The sequence below is a fragment of the Harpia harpyja genome, chromosome 18 (genome assembly GCF_026419915.1).
Source record: "Harpia harpyja isolate bHarHar1 chromosome 18, bHarHar1 primary haplotype, whole genome shotgun sequence".
Taxonomy (NCBI): domain Eukaryota; kingdom Metazoa; phylum Chordata; class Aves; order Accipitriformes; family Accipitridae; genus Harpia; species Harpia harpyja.
In genome coordinates, this window is record NC_068957.1 from 12,447,253 (window position 1) to 12,469,097 (window position 21,845).

The 21,845-nt window shown below is 48.3% G+C and overlaps 1 protein-coding gene across 2 annotated transcripts in view; it reads left to right on the top strand.

Moving 5' to 3' along the window:
* The window catches only part of GABRA3 (gamma-aminobutyric acid type A receptor subunit alpha3), a 77,218-nt gene that overhangs the window by 33,758 nt on the left and 21,615 nt on the right, over window positions 1-21,845 (top strand). For both annotated transcript variants that reach the window (XM_052813754.1, XM_052813753.1), the window contains exons 4-6: window positions 5,791-5,858; window positions 9,716-9,936; window positions 19,746-19,828. In XM_052813754.1, coding sequence (XP_052669714.1) covers window positions 5,791-5,858; window positions 9,716-9,936; window positions 19,746-19,828 — 372 coding nt within the window. The remainder of the gene's footprint in view (window positions 1-5,790; window positions 5,859-9,715; window positions 9,937-19,745; window positions 19,829-21,845) is intronic.

The following is a 21,845-nucleotide window of genomic DNA, read 5'->3' on the forward strand; positions in this document are numbered from 1 at the left end:
GCTGGCCCTGCAGCAGGAGAGCAGCACTGAAGGCTACATCAGGGGTTTCTTGTGTGTGGTTGGTGATGTAGAAGATGTCATGTCTCCATTCCTGCAGCTCTTGCAAGGGAGGTTGTGGTAAGAGGCAAGATTGCCCTCTCCTCTGTGCTCTCCCAGTACTGGCACAGCAGTCCCAAGGGCAAACACACAGAGAGAGTACCCTGTGCCACACCACCCAGAGATGTGCCCCTCCTTCTTCAATGCCTCTCTTCTTACTGAAAGGAGACACAACTCGGCTCCTACTTCCCAAAACAAGGCAGCACCACAGGTTAAAAGGCCATCTGAAAAACCAAGGTACGAACTGGCAAAGGCAGCAGTCCTGTTGTGATGGGACTGATGCTGTCAGTGAGAGGAGGCACCCAAGGATGGAGTTCTGGCTGGGGGCTGCAGCGTGCTGGCTCTGAAGGCAAGGGCTGCCCTGGGTTGTGGTGTGGCTTGGCTCCAGCGGGCTCCTGGGGCTTGTAGCAAAGGTCATGGAAGCCTCTTTTTTTCCAGAGGCTAAAATTGGAAGGAAAATTAAATCCCCCCACTGAGAGGCTGAGAAAACAAAGAATGCAACAGCCAAAAAGCTTCTGTGTGCAGCTGCAAAAATTACCTTCTGCTGCTTATTAATTAGCATGGCAAGGATTTGGGAGAAGGCATGAGGTGGAAGCCGGTAGTACAAACCAACTTCTTGTGTTTCCCTTCCTGGGGATGCTGGGTTAGCTGTAAAGCACCATCCTGTCCAGTGTGCTTACTTTGGGTTACATAACGTGGGGAAGAGCTACGCAGCATCCCCTCTCTCTTTGTGGTGACACTGTCCTCACCGCAGGCTGGTGGAAGTCCTTCCCAAAGGATTTTGTGTATTTGAGTGGACACTGGACAGGTCCTTGGAAGAGGATCACTGAATAAGGGGACCTCATCAAGCTGAGAAACTCTTGAGCTGAGGCTAAATGCAGTCTAGGAGGGTGTTAAGGGGCATTATCAGCTTGTTACTGCACTTTTTAGGTTGTGACCATGGTTGGAGAAGGGATATTGGGCTGGCTGGATTCCAGAGCAGTTCATAGGGAGCCCAGTGCAGAAGCATCTACCTCCAGGAGCTGGGCTGGAGCAATCTGAGGGTTTGTACCCCTGGGTGCAGAAGAGCTTGAATAGCACTGCCCTGCTTTCTAGTCTCAGCCATGCCATTACACACAGAAACACCAGTACAGACAGGCTTGTCACCTCCGAGCTCCTTTAGGTCCCAGCACTGCCACGTGGAGCACAGCCTCGAGGAGGTCCCAATTCCCTCGCTCATCCAGCTTATCTCTGAGATAAGGCTGTGCAGCCTCCCTGACGTCAGCACAGCAGCCAGGAATCCCCTGCACGAAGCCGCAGTGGCTTCGCCCCTGTTTTAATAGTGCACATCATTTGGGAGCCTCCAGCGCTTGGATGCAGGCACATCATTTCTGCTAGCTTGCGGCATAGCCTCTGGGAACCCCCGCCTGGGAAACGTGACTGTGTTCAGCACATCCGCAAACCTCAAGAGCTGAAACACAACCGTCCGAGTCGATTATATTACGGCTGAGATTCTTAAATAAACAGCACTTGATGAGTGCAGCGGGATGTTTAATAAGAGCCTCCTCAGCCCCCTGTGCCCCCCGCCTCCTATAATCACTTGTAGAGGCAGCCCTACAATCTACAGCCGGCGAGGGGAGAGGCAGCGAGGCAGCATAATTTGTATTCCAGCTCTGCTACTGCTCCTAGTGCTTCCAAGAAGCAAGTAAAAATAGCACTCCGTCATTTTGTAAATAATAGCTATCTCCTCACAGGCCCAGGGAGTCACGAGCACTTAAAAGGGAGATTGCGGGAAGGGAGGGAAGTCTACCTTGAGCCAGGGCCAGGAAGATGGGACATGGGGACTCGGAGGAGGGGACAGGGGAGGACGGGTGAAATGGAAACCCTGAAGCACGTTAGCAGCAGCTGCTGCTGCTTTACACCTTCTGCACGCACAAGGGAAGCAACCGACCCTGCTGGTGTGGGGCTCAGGGCGGCAGGATCCGACCCTCCACACAGAGCTAATAGGGATGTTTATTGCCTGCACAAGCAGCTAGATCTGGCGCAGCAAATTCTTGGAGAAGGAGCAGGGTAGCTTTTAAAGAGCAGGCAGGTGTAGGGAGTGCCATGGTAACACTGTGGGAAGGGATGTTATAGCTTTTGTTTTACATTTGCATTGCAGATCTGCCCAGCTGTGGGGGATTTCTGCAGGCGGGAGCAAGGCAGCATTGGCTGGCAGGCAGGGACGGGGCTTTGTACCATGTGGGAGAAGGGGCAGCTCTGATCGGCCTGCAGCACCTTGTTCCTGCTCACACACTTGCTCCAGATGGTTTTAGAAACACAGTTGTGCTGAAGCTTGGGAATAAGCTGAGCCTATAAATGGGAAAAGCCCCCAGACAAGGGAATCGGCCTCAAACAAATGGCTTGGCAACATGGCGTGCCACTTGGGTCTCTAAATTCTGCCCATGTTCAAACGTTGAACCTGAAAATCTCTTGCTCTTCTAATTTCGTGACTGCTTCAGGGTCTTTTTTTGCTTTTCCGGTCCCCAGGTGGCAGCAGCTTGGGGCATGGTGAGGCTCAGCAATGTGGCTGGAGGGTGCTTGTGCAGCCTGCCAAGAGCAATACTGAGCCCTCCGCTGGGCAGTGGTGCACCAGCCCACGCCGTTCCCTAGGGCTCTGGGCTCTGGTCCTTGCTCCGCTCTGGCTTCCTACCTGAACCAAGTCTTTCTTTTTTTTTTTCCCCAATTATAAAACAGGACTGGCAGCATCCACCTGCCACCCCAGCAGGCTTGAAGGCTCAACTCACTTGTACATGTAAAAAACCCTTTGAGTCACAGGGAAGGATGGTGCTAGAAAAGGAAAAATGCCATGTAATGTTCTGCAACAGGTCTAGGGAAAGTGCCTAACCCTCTGCAGTACAGTCCTTAATTATTAAATCTTTGGTGAGAACTGGGCAAGACAGCCAAGCTGCAGCATGAGCATGTCTGTGGATTGAGAAGGAGATAAGGATTTCCCTGCCATGTCTCTGAGCGGAGGCAGGAGATGCTCCTCTCTCAGCTTTCTCTTGCTGCAAAAGTAGATGCAGTTTCTTCTTGTTCAGGCTCAGGGTGGGTAGGTGTGAGGGTAAGGAGAGGGGAGGCTGGCTGAGTAGCTCCTGATTTCTCTGGAGGAGAAGGTGTCACCATCACAGAGCTGATGAGCTCCGGCAGAGCTGCAAGCAGTGCGGATGCTCTTGGGCTGTAGGATCATGAAGGAAGCGAATCTCTGAGGCTGGAGCTCACTCTGTTCCGCTGGTGTATTACTTATCTCTGGATTGCCCAGCTCCGCTGAAATCCCTGCTTGCGTAGCAATGATTTAAGTTCAGAAATCCCTCCGGATCCCAGTCAAATCCTGCCCTTAGGAGCACACATTAACAGGGAAAGTTCAGTCTGGCATTTGCCCGGAAAGGTGCAGGGAGTCCATTTTTCTAAGTGCTGGCGGACATCAATAAGCCAGTGACCGAGCCAGGCCCCCCAGCTTGTCCCTGCACTGGGCGCTGCCTTGCAGGCACAAAGGGGTCCCACCGAGTTCAGCGGGTTTGCATGGCCTGGCCCGGGGGGGTACCTCTGCGGTCTGGAAATGGGGGATCCTCTTCAGACCGAGGCTGTAATTAATTATTAATATTAATACATTAATGGTATTTGTTAATGCCATTATCTTTGATTGGATTTGTCAGTAGGTTGAAGGGGTGGGAAGCTCTGGAGCTCTGTGACAGCCAGGTTACAACACGTTAAGGACATAAAGGCTCACATAAAGATAGCAGGATCATATCAAAAGGTGTCCAAAACTAGTTCTGCCTTTTTACCTCCTCATCACTTCCTGAATCCCTTCCCTTGTACTTGGACCCCAAGGATCACATTGTAAAGCATGGGTGCTTTCATGGACCCCTGTCCCTCTGCCCCCTCAGGTGCAGGGGACAATTTATTCTGCACCTCACAAGGACTGGCTTCACTGGCCATGCGCAGCCATGGATCCTGATTTGATAACCACGGCTGTAAATTATTATCTTGGGCACACTGAATGCCAAGAAGGGAGGAGGGGAAGGAAGAGAGAGTTTGTGTTTTCTCTAAAACATAATTAGCTTTCTCTCGCTGCATGTGTTAGCAGAAAGAGCCTCGCTTCACTAAATGTTCTTCTCTGCTGTGTATCTCATTTGAGGACTTGTTTGGCGGAAGACAGAGAGAATACCCTGAGTGTTTAAGTCTTACAGAAGTAACTCATTTTGTTCAGGATGATGTCTTGTTGGCTTCTGGGTGTTTCAGAAAGTGTACCGCATACATATTTCTCTTTAACCTTCTTTTTATCGCATCAAGACAAGATCAAGGGTTACTTATATAGCACAATAATATCAGCCACAGGCTGTGTCAGAAGCTTTCCAGCCATAATAAGAAAGACATGTATACGTATATTTTAGCCATTAAGGAGAAAACCCTGCCAGAATGCATTATCTTATTTTTGGATACAAAACTTTGAATCACAAAACTAAGCTTCATAGTACTGCAAAATAACTGTCAGGGGACAGAAGGATTTCCATAACTGAATTGAGCAATGGGCCATCCAGGCTACTTGCAAAGCTGCTGCAGTGGCCGAAATGAGGCACTATGCATAAAATATGAACTCTTCTTTGGGGCTCTAAATTGGTTCTTTCATTGGGAAGGCAGCTCTGAGCCAGCTAATGCCATACAAAAAGAGCACAATGGCATGTTCTATCCCTGAAGTGGTGAGGATTTATGGTAACGTAGTGCTAAACTCAAGGCACCTCACCCATCATTTTTTCAGTACAACCCAGTGGGCAGAGCGTAGGACCATGAATCTGGCAAATCACTATGCCTTGATTTCCCTGCAAAATGGGACAGCAGCAGAGATTTCAATTAGGAAACATGCCGAAATCGTAATGAAGTCAAGAATGAGAGCTGTATGTGCTGTTTGGCACATGTGCTTGTGGCTGTGTTCTGCAAAGCACTTCAGTTTATCTTTACCTGAAGGCATGCAATTAAGATTGCCCCTGGGTTTTAGCACTCGGGACAGGAACTGGGGCTCTGTGGTTCCGCTGGGGCAGTGAGGCTGCTGTTCAGCATCCACGAGGGTGTCGCAGCCTGGGATGCAGGGGAGCGTGTGATGCAGACGAGCAGCAGCTTTGCAAGAGCAGCCTCTCACCAGGAGCGAGGCACTTAGGAGAACAGCAAACACAATGGCAGTAAAAGGCAATCGGAATATTGATTCTTTTTACATACAGATAAGCCTGAAGCTGTAACAAACCCAGGGTTTCCTAAAACTGGTGGAACATTGCTAGGCTGTTTATCAGGCTGGGAGACACAAAGGGATTTCAGATTAAAAGGAGTTTCAAAGCATCAGGGCTTACCTCTGTACCGAAAACGTGTGGATCTGTACCACATTATGTATCGTGTAGCTGCATACATTTCATAAATACACATTGTCTGGCTGTGTGGGACATATTCATCCTTGGTGTAAGTGTGGAAAGTAGCAGAACTACATCAGAGATTAATCTGACCAGTTACGAGTGATAAAATCGGCCATTGTTCAGGGCACAGCAGAGAGCACGATGCCGGCTTGCTGAGGGCTCACCAGGGAGGCGCCTGGCAGAAAAAACCACCGCATAACAAACCCCAAACCCTTCCCTATACAAGCAAATTCAGTTCTCTAATTGCTTTTTTTCCCCTTTTTTTTTGTCCCAGACAGCGTAACTGAAGTCAAGACCGACATTTACGTGACAAGTTTTGGCCCTGTCTCGGACACAGATATGGTAGGTGCCACTGCTCATTGCCTCCTGGGGAGGGATGGCTTCTCCTGCAGCCGCAGCGGACATGTCTCACCCTCGTCCCTCAACAGCCTGGGCAAAAGCAGGATTTTCCTAAATGACAAGAACATGAGCAAGCATCCCAGCTGCCTGCCCGGGCACTGGTGGGCCTCATCATCTTCTTGCAAGCCAGGGGGAGCTTGGTGTGGGTGGTAGACAGGGATTGTTTCTCAGGTGTGTTCGGGCTTTTAGAAACCAATTGATAATGCAACCTTGAAGGGTCGATGCCTTTGCACCACTCAAGCACACTGCAGGCTTTAGGGTCTTTTTCCTTCTTGCAAGTGCAACCTAATGAAATGGGGAGGTCTGCCCATGGGACCAAGACCTGTACATGCTCCACCCATTACATGCCTTGACAAACACCTTCACTGTAGCCAGCTTTCCTTGACCTGACTGTGCGTGGAGGAAGGAGGGTGCTTCCTGGGAAGAGGGGAGGATGCCAGAATCTGGCCTCTTTTGGTGGCAGTGCCAGAAGACGATGGTTCACCATCAAACTGTCCTTAGTGCTTGAACCAGAAGGGAGGCAAAAGAGAAAAAAGAAAAAGAGTGAGCTGATTGCAATATTTTGTCATGTTCAGGGAAAATTATTAATGAAAAGGCCTGAGGTCTGAGTTTAGGCTTGTATTCCCACAACAGTTTGTCTTCTAATTAAAACAGGACTGTGGAGCATAATTAATAGTGAGCTTTCTCAACAGCATTTCTTGCAGCTCATATTCCACACGCATCCAGGCGCACAGAGAAGCGTTGGCTGTTCATGGTTGCTCAAAATTTTGAGGATGCCACATGAGGACAGTCACGCATTCAGGACTGAGACCCTCCTGCACGTCCAGTCCCAGAGGTGACCTGGTGCTGGCACAGCCCAGGCCAGCAGTGGGCAGTCCTGGCCTTGGAGGGAGCCCACTTCGGGAGAGGGAGCAGGCATTGCTCTCATCAGCTAGGTTAGGCAGGAGTAATGTCCTGCGGTTCTCGTGGCCCCTCTGGAGCTGGGAGGGTTTCATTTTCTGTGTTGACATAGCCATGAAGATCTCTTCAGCTGCCCCACTGACAGCCCCGTGCTAGCAAGCGGAGGAGTTGGGGGAGAATAAAATCTGTGTTTCATTGAGGTGCTAGCCCCATCACGCAACCCCATCCTGCTTTGGAAAGACCATTCCATTCCAGGGTTAGAAGTTAACCTGATGTCAGCGTGGCCAAGAGTATTAATCTCATCTGAGTTCTCTCTCTATCTCACTTGCTTTCCTACAGCAGCGGAGACCCATAATATATTCAGCAATCTTAGCCCTTGGGGAGTATCTGATAATTACTTCCAAGGTGGAGCATATTTGATTAAGGGAGTGTGTATAATGAACTGTGAAGAAGAAATATGAGGTATTGAAAAGAGGAAGGTATTCTCTGCAATATGATTTGACAAAATGAATTTAAAATTAGGAAGACAGTTAAAGAATAATAAATTATTTCCCCTTTGCGTGCTTTAGTTCCATGTGTTTTACAAATGCATAGCGAATGTGTTTTAGTGTGCCGTTCTGGTACTAAATGCACTCAGAAACATGAGAGAGAGAGAAACCCCATCTCCTTGGGAAGCGTGGGGAGAGCCTGCTCTTCTGTGGTGGTTCCTTTCATCTCAGGAGTGGGGAAGTCCCTCCTTCCCCGCTTGCATCTGCCTGGTGATCTCGCTCCCGTCCCTCCCACAGCCATTACTCATTGCAATGGAAAGCCGCTCCTGTGCATCTTGATGCAGACAGAGACTGTAATTATGATGATGGAGGAGAGGCAGGTAAAGCTGCTGTGGAGAGCGGAGGAGAGCAGCTGGTTACAAAGCGTGGAGGAGGACATGTAGACCTTTTCTCTGAGATGCTCCAAGGGACTTCTAATCTCTCTTTCAGTGTGGTTTGGAAAGTAGAGCCTGATAGGACCTGACATATGCCTGAATCTTCAGTAGTGAGCTTTTGCAGCTTTGCCTCAGTCCCCAGGAAATTGAAGGGAAAAAAAAAAGTTTAAGGGAGTTTTGTGCTTTGGCGGATAGACTATGGAGACAGACTCAGTCTTGATGTTTTCGGCCACTTCTATAAGGTGGAGAAGAGCATAATGTAGAATTAAGTGTCCTGATTGAAAGGGGCGACTTGGGAATGATGCTCTCACAGAAAGAACTATAGAAAAGAGGGGAAGACTCTGAACATGATTTCTCCTTTCTTTGGGAATGATTCCTTAGCATAAAAGAAGAGAAACAGGGCCTGGGAAGTTGTTACAAAAGTTTTGCTGCTTTGTTTTTTTAGTAGAAATAGGGAGTTCTGAATAAGATAGCTCTTCTCCTGATAAGGACTTTTCCCAAACCTACCTCCTGGGACTGCACACAGGCTCATTCCTTTTTTTTTTTCCCTTTACTGAGCTTAAAACCACAAAGTGAAGGTAGCTTCCATGAAGGGGCAGAATATCTTGTACAGGGCAGAGCCTGTGGGAATGTAGGATCTTCTCTTTCCTTCCCCCAGCCAGGCTCCAGAAACTTCACATTTGAGCTGGAGTGGCTCTGTGGCCAGGGAGCAGGGATGAATTTCTTTACCAAGATGCTTTCATTCAGCTGCCATCTGCTGCAAAACCTGTAGGAATTTCTACGACCTATAGGAAACTGATGTGCAGCAGCTTTTAAATGCTTCTGAGAAGAGCTGCAGGAAAGAAATCACTCACAATGATAAGTTTAGTTGGTCCTGCAGCCTCCAGGAACCCGTAAATAAAGACTATGAGTCTGCAATGGCAGGGGAAGAACAGCTGGGACAGACAGATTTTCCAAAGCCCCTGCCTCTCTCTGAAAGCCATGTGAGCTAATGAGATCCTTCCTTAGGAAGAGGAGGTGTGTGTCGTAGAGGTGAGCAGTGGTGCAGCTCATGCTGAGGGGCTGAAGAATTTCCCACAAGTGACATGGACCCTCAGAGGACATGGGGTGGCTCAGGTCACAGGGAACAGCAGTCCCTTATGCCAGGCACCGGGCAATTTGATTTAATTTTGCCTTGGGGTGGCCGTGGAGCTGTAGCGCCTTTGCTGCTTGGTCAAGTGGTTTCCGAGGCTGCACGCACCGAGCAAGGAGCTGGCCCTGGCTGCAGGGTTTCAGAGACGTGACTTCTAATTGCCCCAACTGGAATTTGGCCTAGGAAATGGGTTCCTACACTAGTGGAAAGAAAAAAAAAAGGAGAAAAAAAGGGAAAAAATAGGAAAAAGAAGAAAAAAGAAAAGAATGTCACAGGAACTTGTAATGCAAGTTTGTGAGGTCCTTGATTCAGTGCTTTTCCAGAGGTGGCCTAGGGAACAAAATAACATTAAGACAATGTCATGAAACTCTATTTCTTTTTTTTTTCTTTATGAGCAGGGGTATAATTACCAGTATCCTGGCCAAATTCCATCTCCAGGAACTTTTATTTTTGCCTTTTAAAATTCCTGTGTAGCTGCGCATAATGGTTCCCTGCCCTGAAACATCTGGATAAAGGTGGTGGTGTAGCAGGACTACCCCAGAACTGGCCACTGGCCACTGTAGGCTGTATTGCAGCTTGTGTGCAGTGGTCAGACAGATTGAAATGCAAATTTTGGCATCATATGTAAGTCATTATAAAAAATGTGGTAAATGCCCTCTATCCTCCACAGATTTCTCGACTGCTGTTAATCCCCACTTCTTGTTGCATCACGCTTCATGTCAACCAAGGTGTGCCAAAACACAGTATGCTCAATGACAGAAGATATTTACCATTTCTTGAAGCGGCTTGTTTGCAATGAAGAGCTGAGTAAAACAAGACTTATTTTTCTCTTCTTTCTCCACAAAGGAATACACTATTGATGTCTTTTTCCGGCAATCCTGGAGAGATGAAAGGCTGAAATTTGACGGTCCCATGAAAATACTTCCCCTGAACAACCTGCTGGCCAGTAAGATCTGGACTCCTGATACCTTCTTCCACAACGGGAAGAAATCTGTTGCCCATAACATGACAACACCCAACAAGCTGCTGCGCCTGGTGGACAATGGCACCCTCCTGTACACTATGAGGTAAGTTTGGGTCTCCTGGGCCAGGGTCTTCCAGGTCCCTATACACAGGCAGGCAAGGATGGGACCTCAAGGTATGTTACAGCAGGGTTTGTGTAGACTTCCACTGACTGTTAGCACATTTGAGTCTTATCCTGCTGCTTTCCCTGCTATCCTTGTTTCCTACCTATGTAGCATCACTGATCCTCAACTTAAGCACATTTTTACAGGTAGCTTTTTTCTCATCATTCCTGTTGATTTTTTTCTTTTATGTGATGAGGTAGAAGTGTTGGGATCTATAGTTTGTGGAGTTGGTGTGCCACCCGACTTATTTTTGTTCCTGATCTCTGATGGGTTATGAAGTCAGGTTTCCAGTATTGGTAGGGGAATACTGGGATAGGAGAATTTGTTATTCTCCAGCAGCTTGAGAACAGATCTAAATTTGTTCAACATGTTACACTGGAGCTGTTTGAAACTTCTAATGAGCCCAAGCTTGCTTGTGAGAACAATGGGGTTTCTTTTCCTACTTCATGGAATCAAACATCCAAATCCGTGTAATCATTAGGAAAAAAAAATCACCAGCTTATTAAAAACTGTGCTTTGGAGGTGCCAGGTTTGGAGAGGCCATTGGAAGTTCTCAGTTTAACCCAGCCCTGGTTGTCCCCAGCTGAGCTCGCAGCATGAGACCCCAGGCAGTGATACCACCTGTGCAACCCCACTGTGAGGTCCAGCAACTGGGGCCTTCCTTCTAAAACATGAGTTGCTGTTGGGGAACCATGCTTTGGCAGTCATCTTCTCTGGATTTCTCAAGAACAGCCCTGGTACATACATTTATCACTAAGATGCAACAGGTGGAGAGCATGAAGAGAAATGCCTTTGGGTTAATTGTATGTTTGTTCCGGAACTATTCAGATATTCCTGTATGCTTGTAAGCTATTCACCCACATAAATAATGTTTGCCACCTGGGGCTGATCTACTAATTTGCCTTCTGAGGTAAACGGGCTTATAAATGAAACAACAAGCTACTCATAGATGCACAAGAAAGGTGTTAAGTTGATTTGTGAAAGGTGTAAATCTTTGCTTTCAAAAATTATTTTCTCTGCCTCCATCTTCAAGCTGATCCTAACTAATAACAGGCTTCATAGTGGATTCTGTGTGCTGAGATGCTGCACTTTCACCTCTGTTTTTTGAGGACCAGACAGAATTTCATCTCTTCATGGTTAAGCTGGCTGTGAATCTACATAGTGTCAGCAAGTTTTACAGCCTACATTGATAAACAATGCTCTGCTTTTGTGCAGCAGTTCTCAAATATGAGCTAATCCTGCCAGTGCCCTGGGGGTTTAGGTCTCCACACATCAGTGATCTCACGTTACTGAGGCAGATGGGGTAAATGAAGGGAGAAGCCCAACTTGGCTTAAGGGCTGGGTTCTGCTCCCAGCTCTCTGACCCGCATGTGGATGACTAACACTCCCCCCCCCCCCCCCCCGTTTGTATCATTGTCTGACTGTAAAGTATTATAGGAGCTACTGGCATAAGACAGCAAAAAAAGGACTCAATTTCAGGGCTTTTATATCATTTCACTTCTTCTTTATTCAGCAAACAGCCATTAGCTTCAGCAAGTTTTGTGTGACTGAGAAAGTATTGGATTTACTTTTCCGTTTAGGGCTGGGCAGGTGCCAGGATGGCAGCATCACGAGGCTCTTGGGAATGATCTTCTTGAAGAAAATGGAGTCATGGGACTTTTTAAATAAATTCAACACATCCTTCAGTTTAGCTGTCTCCCAAAGAAGCGGGGAATGAATGACAGTCTGGACCTCCCTTTGCGTGTGCCCCTGCCCCCCTTAAATGTACCTCTAAGGCTTTGTAAGAAGTGAAGAGCCCACTCAGAGATACCCAAAGGTCGAGGGTTGGATGTGAGGCCCTTTGTCACGTGTTGTATTGCACAGTACCAGGAGCTGTAGTGCATGGAGATCTTTTCCTTACCCAGCACAGACTGCTGCTGTGCAGATGTGTGTGAAGCTGTCCTGGTGAGGCTCTGGGCAGTATTGGACCAGCCTGGTGCTGGAGACGTGGTTAGAGCTGGCCAGATGGCCACCTGGAAAGCACTGCCCACTGCCCGGGACAGTGTGTCAGGGGTGAAGCAGAGCTCCTCTGGGTTTGCAGTTCAACACATCAAGGATGGGATGTCTGTCCTGGTGCATCTGATGATTGCCCTTCTCACTGCTGCTGAAAGAAATGTCTGCTCAGGGCCACAGAAGGTCTTTTGAGTGAGGCTCAGAAAGGATAATGCAAGGGCACAGACTGCATGGTCCAGGACTGTGCTTCAGGCTGAGGCTTAGACACCAAGTCCTACCTGGCTCTGCCACTCATAGGCACACACACCTCAATTCCCCTGTAAAATGATGATGATGGTATTACCCTCCCTTGTTAAGTGCTTTGAAACCTCCTCCCAGGAAAGGGCTGGAAGGAGACTCATGTTTTATGTCCAAGTGACACATTCACTGTTGTCCCCCCCGCACAGGGGGGGGACATGTGTCCTTCTCAAAGGAAGGAGCAGGACCATGAAGCCAATCTCAGCCCCACAGAGCTGACATCCAGCAAAGTGCACATCCCAAAGAGGCACGTTCTGTCCTACTGACTAGGGAGTGGGTTTGGACCTCCACCAGATTTCCCCTGGACTGGCAGGACTGCCCAGGTGATCCCTTGCAGGCTCCGTCTAGACTGGTAGATTGCCATGCAGTTTGACTCCTGAGACATATCCTACTCCTTTACCTTGTACCAGCCAATATCCTTGAGGGATCAGTTCTGCTGATGTGCAATTAGGGGCATGTCTCTTGCTATTTATCCTGCTGTGAAAGCCAACTTCTCTTAGTCAAGGCTTACATTTATAGATGAAGTTGCTCTGGTGGAACAGCAACTCTGACACATGCATCCAGCAAAATTACACCTGTGTGACAATATTTATAGCTCCTGGAGAGAGCCTCTTTATCACTGACCTGAGCTTCAACAAGTCGCACGACAGCTGTAGCTGAGCGTCCAGAGATTTCCTTTAGTCGCAGCACAGCCTCCTCATGGGTCAGCGCAACATCACAGTGCAAACATCTGATCACTGACTCAGGCCTTAGCACCTGCATGACAAGATGGCCTTTGCGACCGCAGCACAAAATTGCATTTCTCTATTCACCTCCTTCTGGCTACTGAGGAAGGGACAGGATTACTGATCCCTCTGCCTCTTCCCTGCTACTCTGGATACCTTAGAGGGCATGGGGAACACAGTTTTATTATGTAGCCCTGCCTCTGCAGGCTTGTTTGTGGAGCCCCTACAAGATCCAAGTAGTTCACAAAAGCCCAGCTAGGGCCTCAAAGCTCTGGTGTCAGACCTGAGTACAACAAACTGGGAATTGTGCATGGATTTACATAAGGTACAGACGAAAACTCAACTGCTACAGCAATCTCTGGATGTACTCTCTGGCTCGAATTGTGTGGGGCACATAGATAATGTTCTGGTTCTTCCTGTCCTTGAAGCATATGGAAATAGTGAAAGCTTAATGCTGTGCCGATGGGATTCAACTTTGTGAATCCAGGCTTTAAAGAGCTCTCCTCCTCTTCACAGGGACTGTCAGAACGGCATGTTGAGGCTTTGTGGTTATTGTCAGAGTGGTTCCCAGTCAATATGTGCTCAAGTTATGCACTTAAAGGATGTTTTCTTTAATGCTAGGCTGACGCATTCAGCTGCATGCCCAAACACTTTGCCTCAAGGACCTATATTGCTAAAGACAATGGAAAGTCCTTAGCGGCAGTGCATGAGCATGTGGGAAGGAGGGTCAGTGAACCCTTGGGTGAGGCAGAGGCAGAACAGGAGGAAGAGCTGAGTACAAAGGCACCCAGGACACATGCAGTCCTACCAGGGCAGTTGAACCCCAGATAACAAGTCTTGTACCTAATGGGGCATGCTCAGGGGTTTGACCTTCCCAGGCTGCTTTTTGAAATCACAGAGCTTCACAATGTCTCTTCCAGCAAAGGCTTTGTGTTGTCTTTACTGCCTGTTTTTTTTAACCCCTGGGCAACTTCTGGGAGCTGTAGGCTGGAGCTTGCAGAACCCTTCCACACGATGGAGGTGCAACCATCATTCTCCTTTCTGCAAGAGCAGCAGCTGGGACATGCCAGCACCAGCTCCTCTGGGTAGTATGGACTGGAAACTATTTGACTGCATCCCATGTCAGGGATGATCCTAGACAACAGCATAAATGGACCCAAGCAGATCAAAGCTAGACTGCTAAACATGCAAGCAGATGAATAGATGAGGTGAGGTTTGCACAGCCTGCTTTTCCCTGCCTTACAGATTCCAGAATGGATCCAAAGGTAGAAATCATGTTTTCCAGGCTTAGTTTTGTGAAGGCAGAGTTTTGTAAGGAAGCTGTCCCAGGAGGGAGAAATCTTCAGAGATCACCTTATCTTGCTGCATTTCTGCCATCATGGGCTGAAATCTCCAGGGGCTGGGAGAAGATGCAAAGTGAATTCAGTGCTTTCAGATCCAGCACAAGGATCCTAGAAGCAATTTGGCTTTCAAGCTCAAACCCCAGCAATTAAACCTAACCTAGATTCTCACACAGCCTAAACCGTAAACACTATTCAGCCTGACTGTGGTTATTAATGAATCTCCTAGAGGAGAAATCAGGACAAAACTCAGGCAATATCCCTGGCATAAACAAAGTTGGTTCTGCTGTGCAGGGTGCTGTCATGTTTTTGTACCACACATGCACCAAGGGATTATTACATTTGCGTCCCAGAAATTGGACTGAGACTCTCGCTCATCCTGCAGCACGACGCAGGTAACGACAGGGGCTCTAATGACACATCAAAGGCTTCGCTAAGCTCCTGGTAACCATGAGAACGAAGCTGAAGTGGTTTGTTGTACCGTCAGCCCTGGGAGAGGTATGTTTAGCCTGATTCACGCTTCTTGCCATTGTGTTGAGCAGTTCAAAGGACTTCCCATGACTTTAAAGAGAAAAACATGGTTTCTCTCCTGGATGTTCCACTTTTGGTGCCATTGTGCCAGCAAAGTGAAAAGAAAACACGAGGAGTTTGGGGTTTGATTTCAAGACAGTTCTGCGTAAGTTATTGCTAGCGCCTGGGACAGATGAGCCAAAGGATACAACAGCTGGATTATGTGATTGCTGGCAGCTTGGCTATTTTTCACATGCTGTTTAGGCTTTATAATGACATTTCAGGGCTCAGATGTCTGGACCTGAACAGGGCATTGGAGCAATGAAGCAAACCTCTGTGGCTAGCTGGCCACAAGCTCCCTTGCACATGGTAAGGGGCAAAGATGAGAATCAGATGAAGATGAGATGAACAGGCTCTTTTACCCAAATGCTGCAGAGGCAGTGGTAATTGTCTGGGAAGCGAGATACATTCCTCTTAGTTTGACATTTTGACGTTTCATTAGGCAAAGCATATGGTGCTGAGGAGTCCTTTGCCGGCAACAGGAGGTGGCAGGGAAGGCCAGCGGCGGGGGGGTTGGAGCGGAAGGGGAATGTGGGCACTCTCCTGAGCGGTGATTGATTCCACAGCTTACCTAAATACCTCTGCTAATTAGCACTCTGAAAGATGAGCGTGTGCAAGAGAGGCTGCAGGAGGGGGGTGAAAGATGGCCGAGGGATGCGGGGGGGGGCAGCGGGGTGAGCAGCAGTGCATGCACTCTGGTTGTGGGGAGGGCCTCTTGGGGAGCCAGCACACCCCGGCATGTGCAGGGGCAAAGCAAAGAAGTTTCAGGCAAGGGAGAACACCTGGAAGTGGGAATGCCTGTATTGCTTCCCCCTTCGGCAGGGAAACTGACTGCCTTCATGTGTTATCTGTGAACATGCTGACTTCTGGCTGGCTGAAGTTGCTGAACCAGACTCATCTCGCTGGAATGATATGGCATTTTCTTTTTTATTTAATTTCAGGAGACATAAAAGCTCCTTCATTTGTATGTGGAGAAGTGGCAGGTTAGGTTGCTTTTTCAGTGGTTTGTTGATGGATTTACTGTGGTGGTGTTTACTGGCTCAGCTAATAAAACACTTTAGATTTAAAGTGTGACTGCTGCATTCCCACACATCTATGGAGTCATCCAGCATCTGTATAAAGTTGTCTCCTTCCCTTGACAACACTTGCTCTTGTTGGCCATGGTCTGGAGAGGGCAGGAGGGTATGGCCAAAGCCAGCTTGTGCCCAGCTGGTCTCTGCTGCCACCCTGGCCCCCTCTGAGGCTCTTTCTGGCTGCTCTAAATGGCACTCAACCACCGGAACCACGATCTGCAGTCTTTTGAGTTGTTCAGCCTTATTCATAGTAGCTGTTGATCACAGCCAAGACTTGCAAACAGTACAGTGGATGAAAAAGGCCTTTCTGTTTTTTTGGAGGAGTTCAGGATACATCAGAAGGAAAGCACTGATCAGAGGAGAGGTCCTTTGGAAAAGCTGACTTTGGGAACACCCAGCTAAGAGCCTTTTGGAATAATAAAGTAATTAGTGAAGCCAACGAAGGAATAGGAAGGTAAAAAGGAAAAGTCTTGTGTGGCGTGCTGAGGGAGACAGGGGAAATGCATCAACATTTCTTTTACACAAGTGACAGTGACAAATATTAGAAGCAAAAAGTCCACTGCAGTTGGAAAGGACACAGAAAGAATTGAATGGTAAGATCCGTGAGGACATGCTTGTAAAGCTTGTCAACCATGAAGCACCCCAAGTGAATTTTGAAGAAAGCATCACAAAAGAAACAGAACAGGAGGAGCAAGGCTGTTGAGTCCACACCTTGCTGCCAGGTTTTCACACCTGCTTCTTGAAATCCTAATCTTCATCAAGATTACAAAAGAGAGGCATCAGAGCAAATGGGGAATTTGTTCATGGTGGCCTTTGAGTGTCCAGAAGAAAATCATTCCAACGATGTGCTTGTAGGCTTGTCAAAATCACTGTTGGTCTTTCCATTGACTTCAGTGAACCTTGGTTGAAGTCCTAAAAATCAGGCCTTCTTCTCTCTTGTGTAGAACATTCAGTTCAGGTGTGAAGAAGAGATCAGCAAGTCAGAAAGAGTGATTTGTTTCCAAGGAAGTTACATTGGCCACACAGTCGTTCTCGGATTGGCTGAGAAAGCCAAGCTGGGGCCAGACATAATGCAAGCAGGACAGTCATCACCACCTCTTTGTCAGTAGAATGATTACTACAGGACATACACATGGATTCAGAAAGGATTGGCAGACTCATTGCAGAAAAGGTCCTTGGTCTCTGGTGCACTCAGTCGCCTGGATACAGCCTCTGAATCATGGAAGCTGTAAGCCATGGGCTGCTGGGAGACAACAGCAAGGTGTGGTTTGCTCTGAATTCCCCCAGGTTTTGTACTTCTCTGTCAGTATCCACTGGCCTGCTCTACTGGAGGTGGAGTCAGCCTACATAGATCCAATAAACCTGCTGTGATTAACCTGGCCAGAGTACGGAGCGTTGCATCAGCCACAGGGCTGGGCTGTGAGTCCTTGGGACCCAACAGTGAATGGTGACTCAACAGCCAGCCCCTCAGGGCTTCAGTGCAAGTAGTCCCCATGGGCCGTACAGGGACCATGTCCTGCTGATGCTGAATAGCTAAGAGCTGTTTATCAGGACCAGACCTGTCCTGATTGTGGGAATTGCTTTTATAGGGTATTTTTCCCTCTGTGGGGTAGCTCCTGGGGCACAGTGGGGCAGATGTGCCCAGTGGAGACAGGACAGTGGTACCCGGCACTGAAAAATAGCAGAAATGCATATGTGCTGCTGTTGCGTTAAGGAGCAGGGAGGTTCCACTGAAGCACTGTGGGGCAGTGTTCAGAAGGTCTGCAGGAAACTCACCGCTTTCCTTTCCTAGCCCATACAAGAGTAAGCCGTAGGCTTCCCCATGGTGCAATCTGCTCTGCAGCACTGTGACCCCAGTGACTGTTGCAAAGGCGTCGCGTGCTTCATCTCCCAGACATTCCCAAAGGCTGGGTTAACTGCAATTTAAACCCCTGCCGTGGGTGCTGCAGGGGCTCCGGGTCACACAGGAGGCTTTTGGCCACCCAGCCCTGCCCCATCGAAGTTACAGCAGCTTCCACCTCTGCTCCTCCGCTTCTTCGTTTAACGCCTCAGCCTGTCTCTCGCGGGCATGACACCTTTTCTAGATCCTCTAGAAGAAGCAGATGAGGCTGGATGTGGGTCTGAAATCGCGAGGTTCATTTCCTCACCTAGCAGAGCAAAATTCACAGCCAGCGGAGGGCTTCCAGCGCAGCTGGGCCCGCTCTCGCAGCCGAAACGGAGCAGCTGTGCAGGACTTCACTGCTGCTGTGTCCCTCGCTTGCGCTGGTGTCCTCCTGTCACAGCACCATCTGCCGCCTGCAGCCACCGTCGCTGCAGCCCCGGCGACAGCCTGCCAGCTCCAAACCGTGGTGATTCTGCTTTGTTTCCCCCACAGGGGGGTTTAGAGTGATTTGTGAACTGCTTGGTTTTGTCCACCAAATATTTTATGCCAAGTTTAAAAAACAGTCGTGTCCCCGTCCCCCCCCCCCCTTTTTTTTTTTTGTAGAATCATTTAAGGTTTGTCCACCTGAAAGAAAAAACCTTTATTTTTCTTTTCTTTTCTTTCTTTTTTTTTTCTTCTTTGCTTTTAGCAAACAAAATCTGAACCCTTTATTTTTTTCAGGGTTTGTTTTGCATTTGACTAAGGCTCGATATTTTCTATGAAGAATAACTTAACGTTTTTCCAGCTGAAAGAAAATATCTCAACGGAAGCTTTCCACTGTGCTTATTGACCTGAGTTTTCCACAAGCCACCTTCAGCCTTAGGTCTGTGACTTGCCCTTTGCATCCACCTGTTGCTCCTGTCATGGTTTATTTGTTACTTTGCCAAGCCATCAGAAGTGGGTCCTTTTTTTCTCTGGAAATGGTTCTTCAGAGAAGATTGTATTAGACGTCTCCTGGGAAGCTGTCTGTCCTGGCTCCCCCTCCTAGGCTGCAGGCTTTGCAGTACTTCAGGAAGGAACACGAGCTTAGAGCTACCTTTTTTAGAGCCTTTTATAACAGATGCTTTTATGCCTGGCCCCATGTTCTGCAGCACACTGCTTTTACGGTTGTGCCTCCCTCACAAAACTGCTTCCTGATGAGGTATCCTACTGGGATTTGGTGGATGCGTAAAACGCACTAGTTGTCCTGCACCCCCCCAGACAGCCTCAGGACATGCAGTTCTGCGTCACCTCACAGCATCCTCTGCAGTGCCACCAGAGAGGGAAGAGCTGAGGGAGGTGGGGTGAGGTGCCCCCCAGGCACAGGGGTTTGTCGTACCCTGGTGCAGCACCTGCGACTTCAGGGCTCTGACTGACTTTGTTCAGCAAGCCCAGTAGTGCTGCATCTTCCTGACTGAACAATCTGCCAGCCCTTGACTCCTTCCAGACCACCGCGAAGATCAAGCCGTGTTCCCTGGAAGCCCTTTCCCTCTGCTTTCCAGCATGGTCCATGAGATGTCCCCTGGCCCCAGGCATTAATAAGCTCTTTATGTACAGTGCATAAGCAAACAGAAGTCCTGGGCTTTAGCAGATTTTCTGATTGCACTGAGTGGATAAAGATGAACTCAGTCAATAGGGTTGAGTTTATACAATGGGAAAGGTTGCCAGATCTGTGTGCCTGCTGTTCTCTCCACAGCTGATGGCCTTCTGCCCAGAGGCCCAGAGGTTAGTGACCACATTGAGGCCTTTGTCACCTTTGATGGGTGCAGGGCAAAGATGCCGTGGCAGAAGGGCCAGGTGGGAGCCTCTGCAGCCATGTGTTTCTGATCGCTCCCTGTGTTTTGTCTTGTAGGCTAACGATTCATGCAGAGTGCCCCATGCACCTGGAGGACTTCCCAATGGATGTGCATGCTTGCCCGCTGAAATTTGGGAGCTGTAAGTACCCTGATCATCCTCTGCAAGGAGGTGGGTACAGAGCTAAAGAACAGTCCTTTGTGTGGCTAGTGTTTTCCAGTATTTTAGTAACAGTGTTATTAATTATTGCTAATGATAATGTGACCAAAAATTTGTTTCTGGTATCTTATACATGCAATTCCTACCATCATCAGAAATTTCTGAGGTTATTTCAAGATTTGCAGGAAGGCAGATTACTCCACATCCAATTGCTTATGATGTTTTTTTGGTGAGGAAAAGAGATTAATGTTCATATTTCTGCTGGAACATCCTTTGGGGTTCTTCTTGGTATTTTTACTGATTTGGCCTCTGAATGATGAGAGTTTTGACACAAACAGCTCAGAGAGCTCCCCGTGATTAACATTAGTATGGCTTTTACTAAAGCACCCATCCACATAGCATCTGAGCTCACCTCTCCTGCATTGGAGTAGGATTAAACTAGCGTTTGTACCAAAAAGCCGTTGACAGCTGGAAGCTGCTCATTTTCAAGAAGCTTAAAGTGGGTCAGATTTACAAGTAGAAGGACAATGCCAGGGCGAGACACATGCTGTTCAAAGGGTAGCCAAATTTGCCTCAGTGACCACCTTCCAGTGATCCCCACAACCTGAATGGCTCATCAGTGGCCTCCTGTCCCTCTGCTACCATGGCAGCCACCCGAAGAGGGAAGGCAGAGAGCCTGCAGGAGAAGTAAGGGCATCAGGCATTTCAAATAGCTTCAGCTGCCCACCTGCATCATTCCTTGGACCAAGTGCAGTGAAGGTGATAGCTTTACCTATCGCCATGCTCCCTAGAAGATGGATGTACACAGCAGAGAACAACTGTTTCTAAGCCAGTCATAGGACATTTGTACAGCAGCTGTCTGAGACTAGGCTAGCAGAAGATGTTGCTGAAGTTACCAGCTCTGCTAAATGTCAGAGAGCTGTCCCTGTTTGGATTGGACTAGACTGCATTGAAAGCGAGGCATTGAGCAGAACTGAAACAGCTTCATGGCATTAAATATGTTCCAAGCATCCATACCATGCCTACGTGACACCAGATACGCTTCTGTCCACACAACCAGATATGTAGACAACTGCATTTTCAGGGATGATGGCAATGAAACTGTGGGCAAGTTTCCTTTGTAGACTGAGAGTGGTGGTGGGTGAACCATGACTGCTGGAGCAGAAGGTGCTGCCCATCAAGGTGGAAGAGCATTGGCAGAGCTGTACAAAGCTAAACCTGAAGGAGGATTGAGGTCTCCAGAAGCATGTTGAGAGCTGGAAGTAGGGGCTGGAAAAACAGAGTGTTGCATATTGGGTGAGAGGTGCCAGCCTGCATCAGAAGTGCTTAGGCAGCACGCTGGCATGCTGAGAAACATTGGCTGATCATCAAAACCACTCCCCCCACTTTGCACAGTGCCTACTTAGTATTTAATAGGTTTGCCAAAACCTACAGTGCAGGGATAACAATGGTTGTTTCAAAAAGATCAGAGAAATCTGATTGTTTCAGGACACAATCTTCCACAAAGCAGGAGCTGAGACATTTCTGTAGCAGACCTGAGCCACTGCTTGACCTGACCCCAGCCAATTAATGTCTTAATAGGAGAAGCTGGTGGTAAAAATGAATTAAAAACTTGTTTTAGTGAACTTTGTTCTTGCCTAAAAAACCAGTGCAGAATGGGTATGGACAGGAAACTTGGGCATTATGGGGAGAAGTATCTCCTAGTAGAGCCTGGAGAGACTCAATTTCTGGATACGATAGGACTGGCAAAAGCAAGAGCATGCAGGCACTGTTGGGAAAGGGAGTGGCTATGAGGACAAGCAGGAGTTTGGTCACAAAGGCTTGTGAAGGTGATGGTGACTGTGTGTGTCAGAGAGAGGTGTTTGCACATGGGGAGTTGGGCAGGTGGGATAGAGAGGGGAACTTGCAAGCTCCTGGAAGGATGCCCTGGCCCTGAGCCCAGTGCTACCCCATGCAGCAGTCCAGCAACACTTGCCTGCTGTTTCTCTTGCAATGTGCG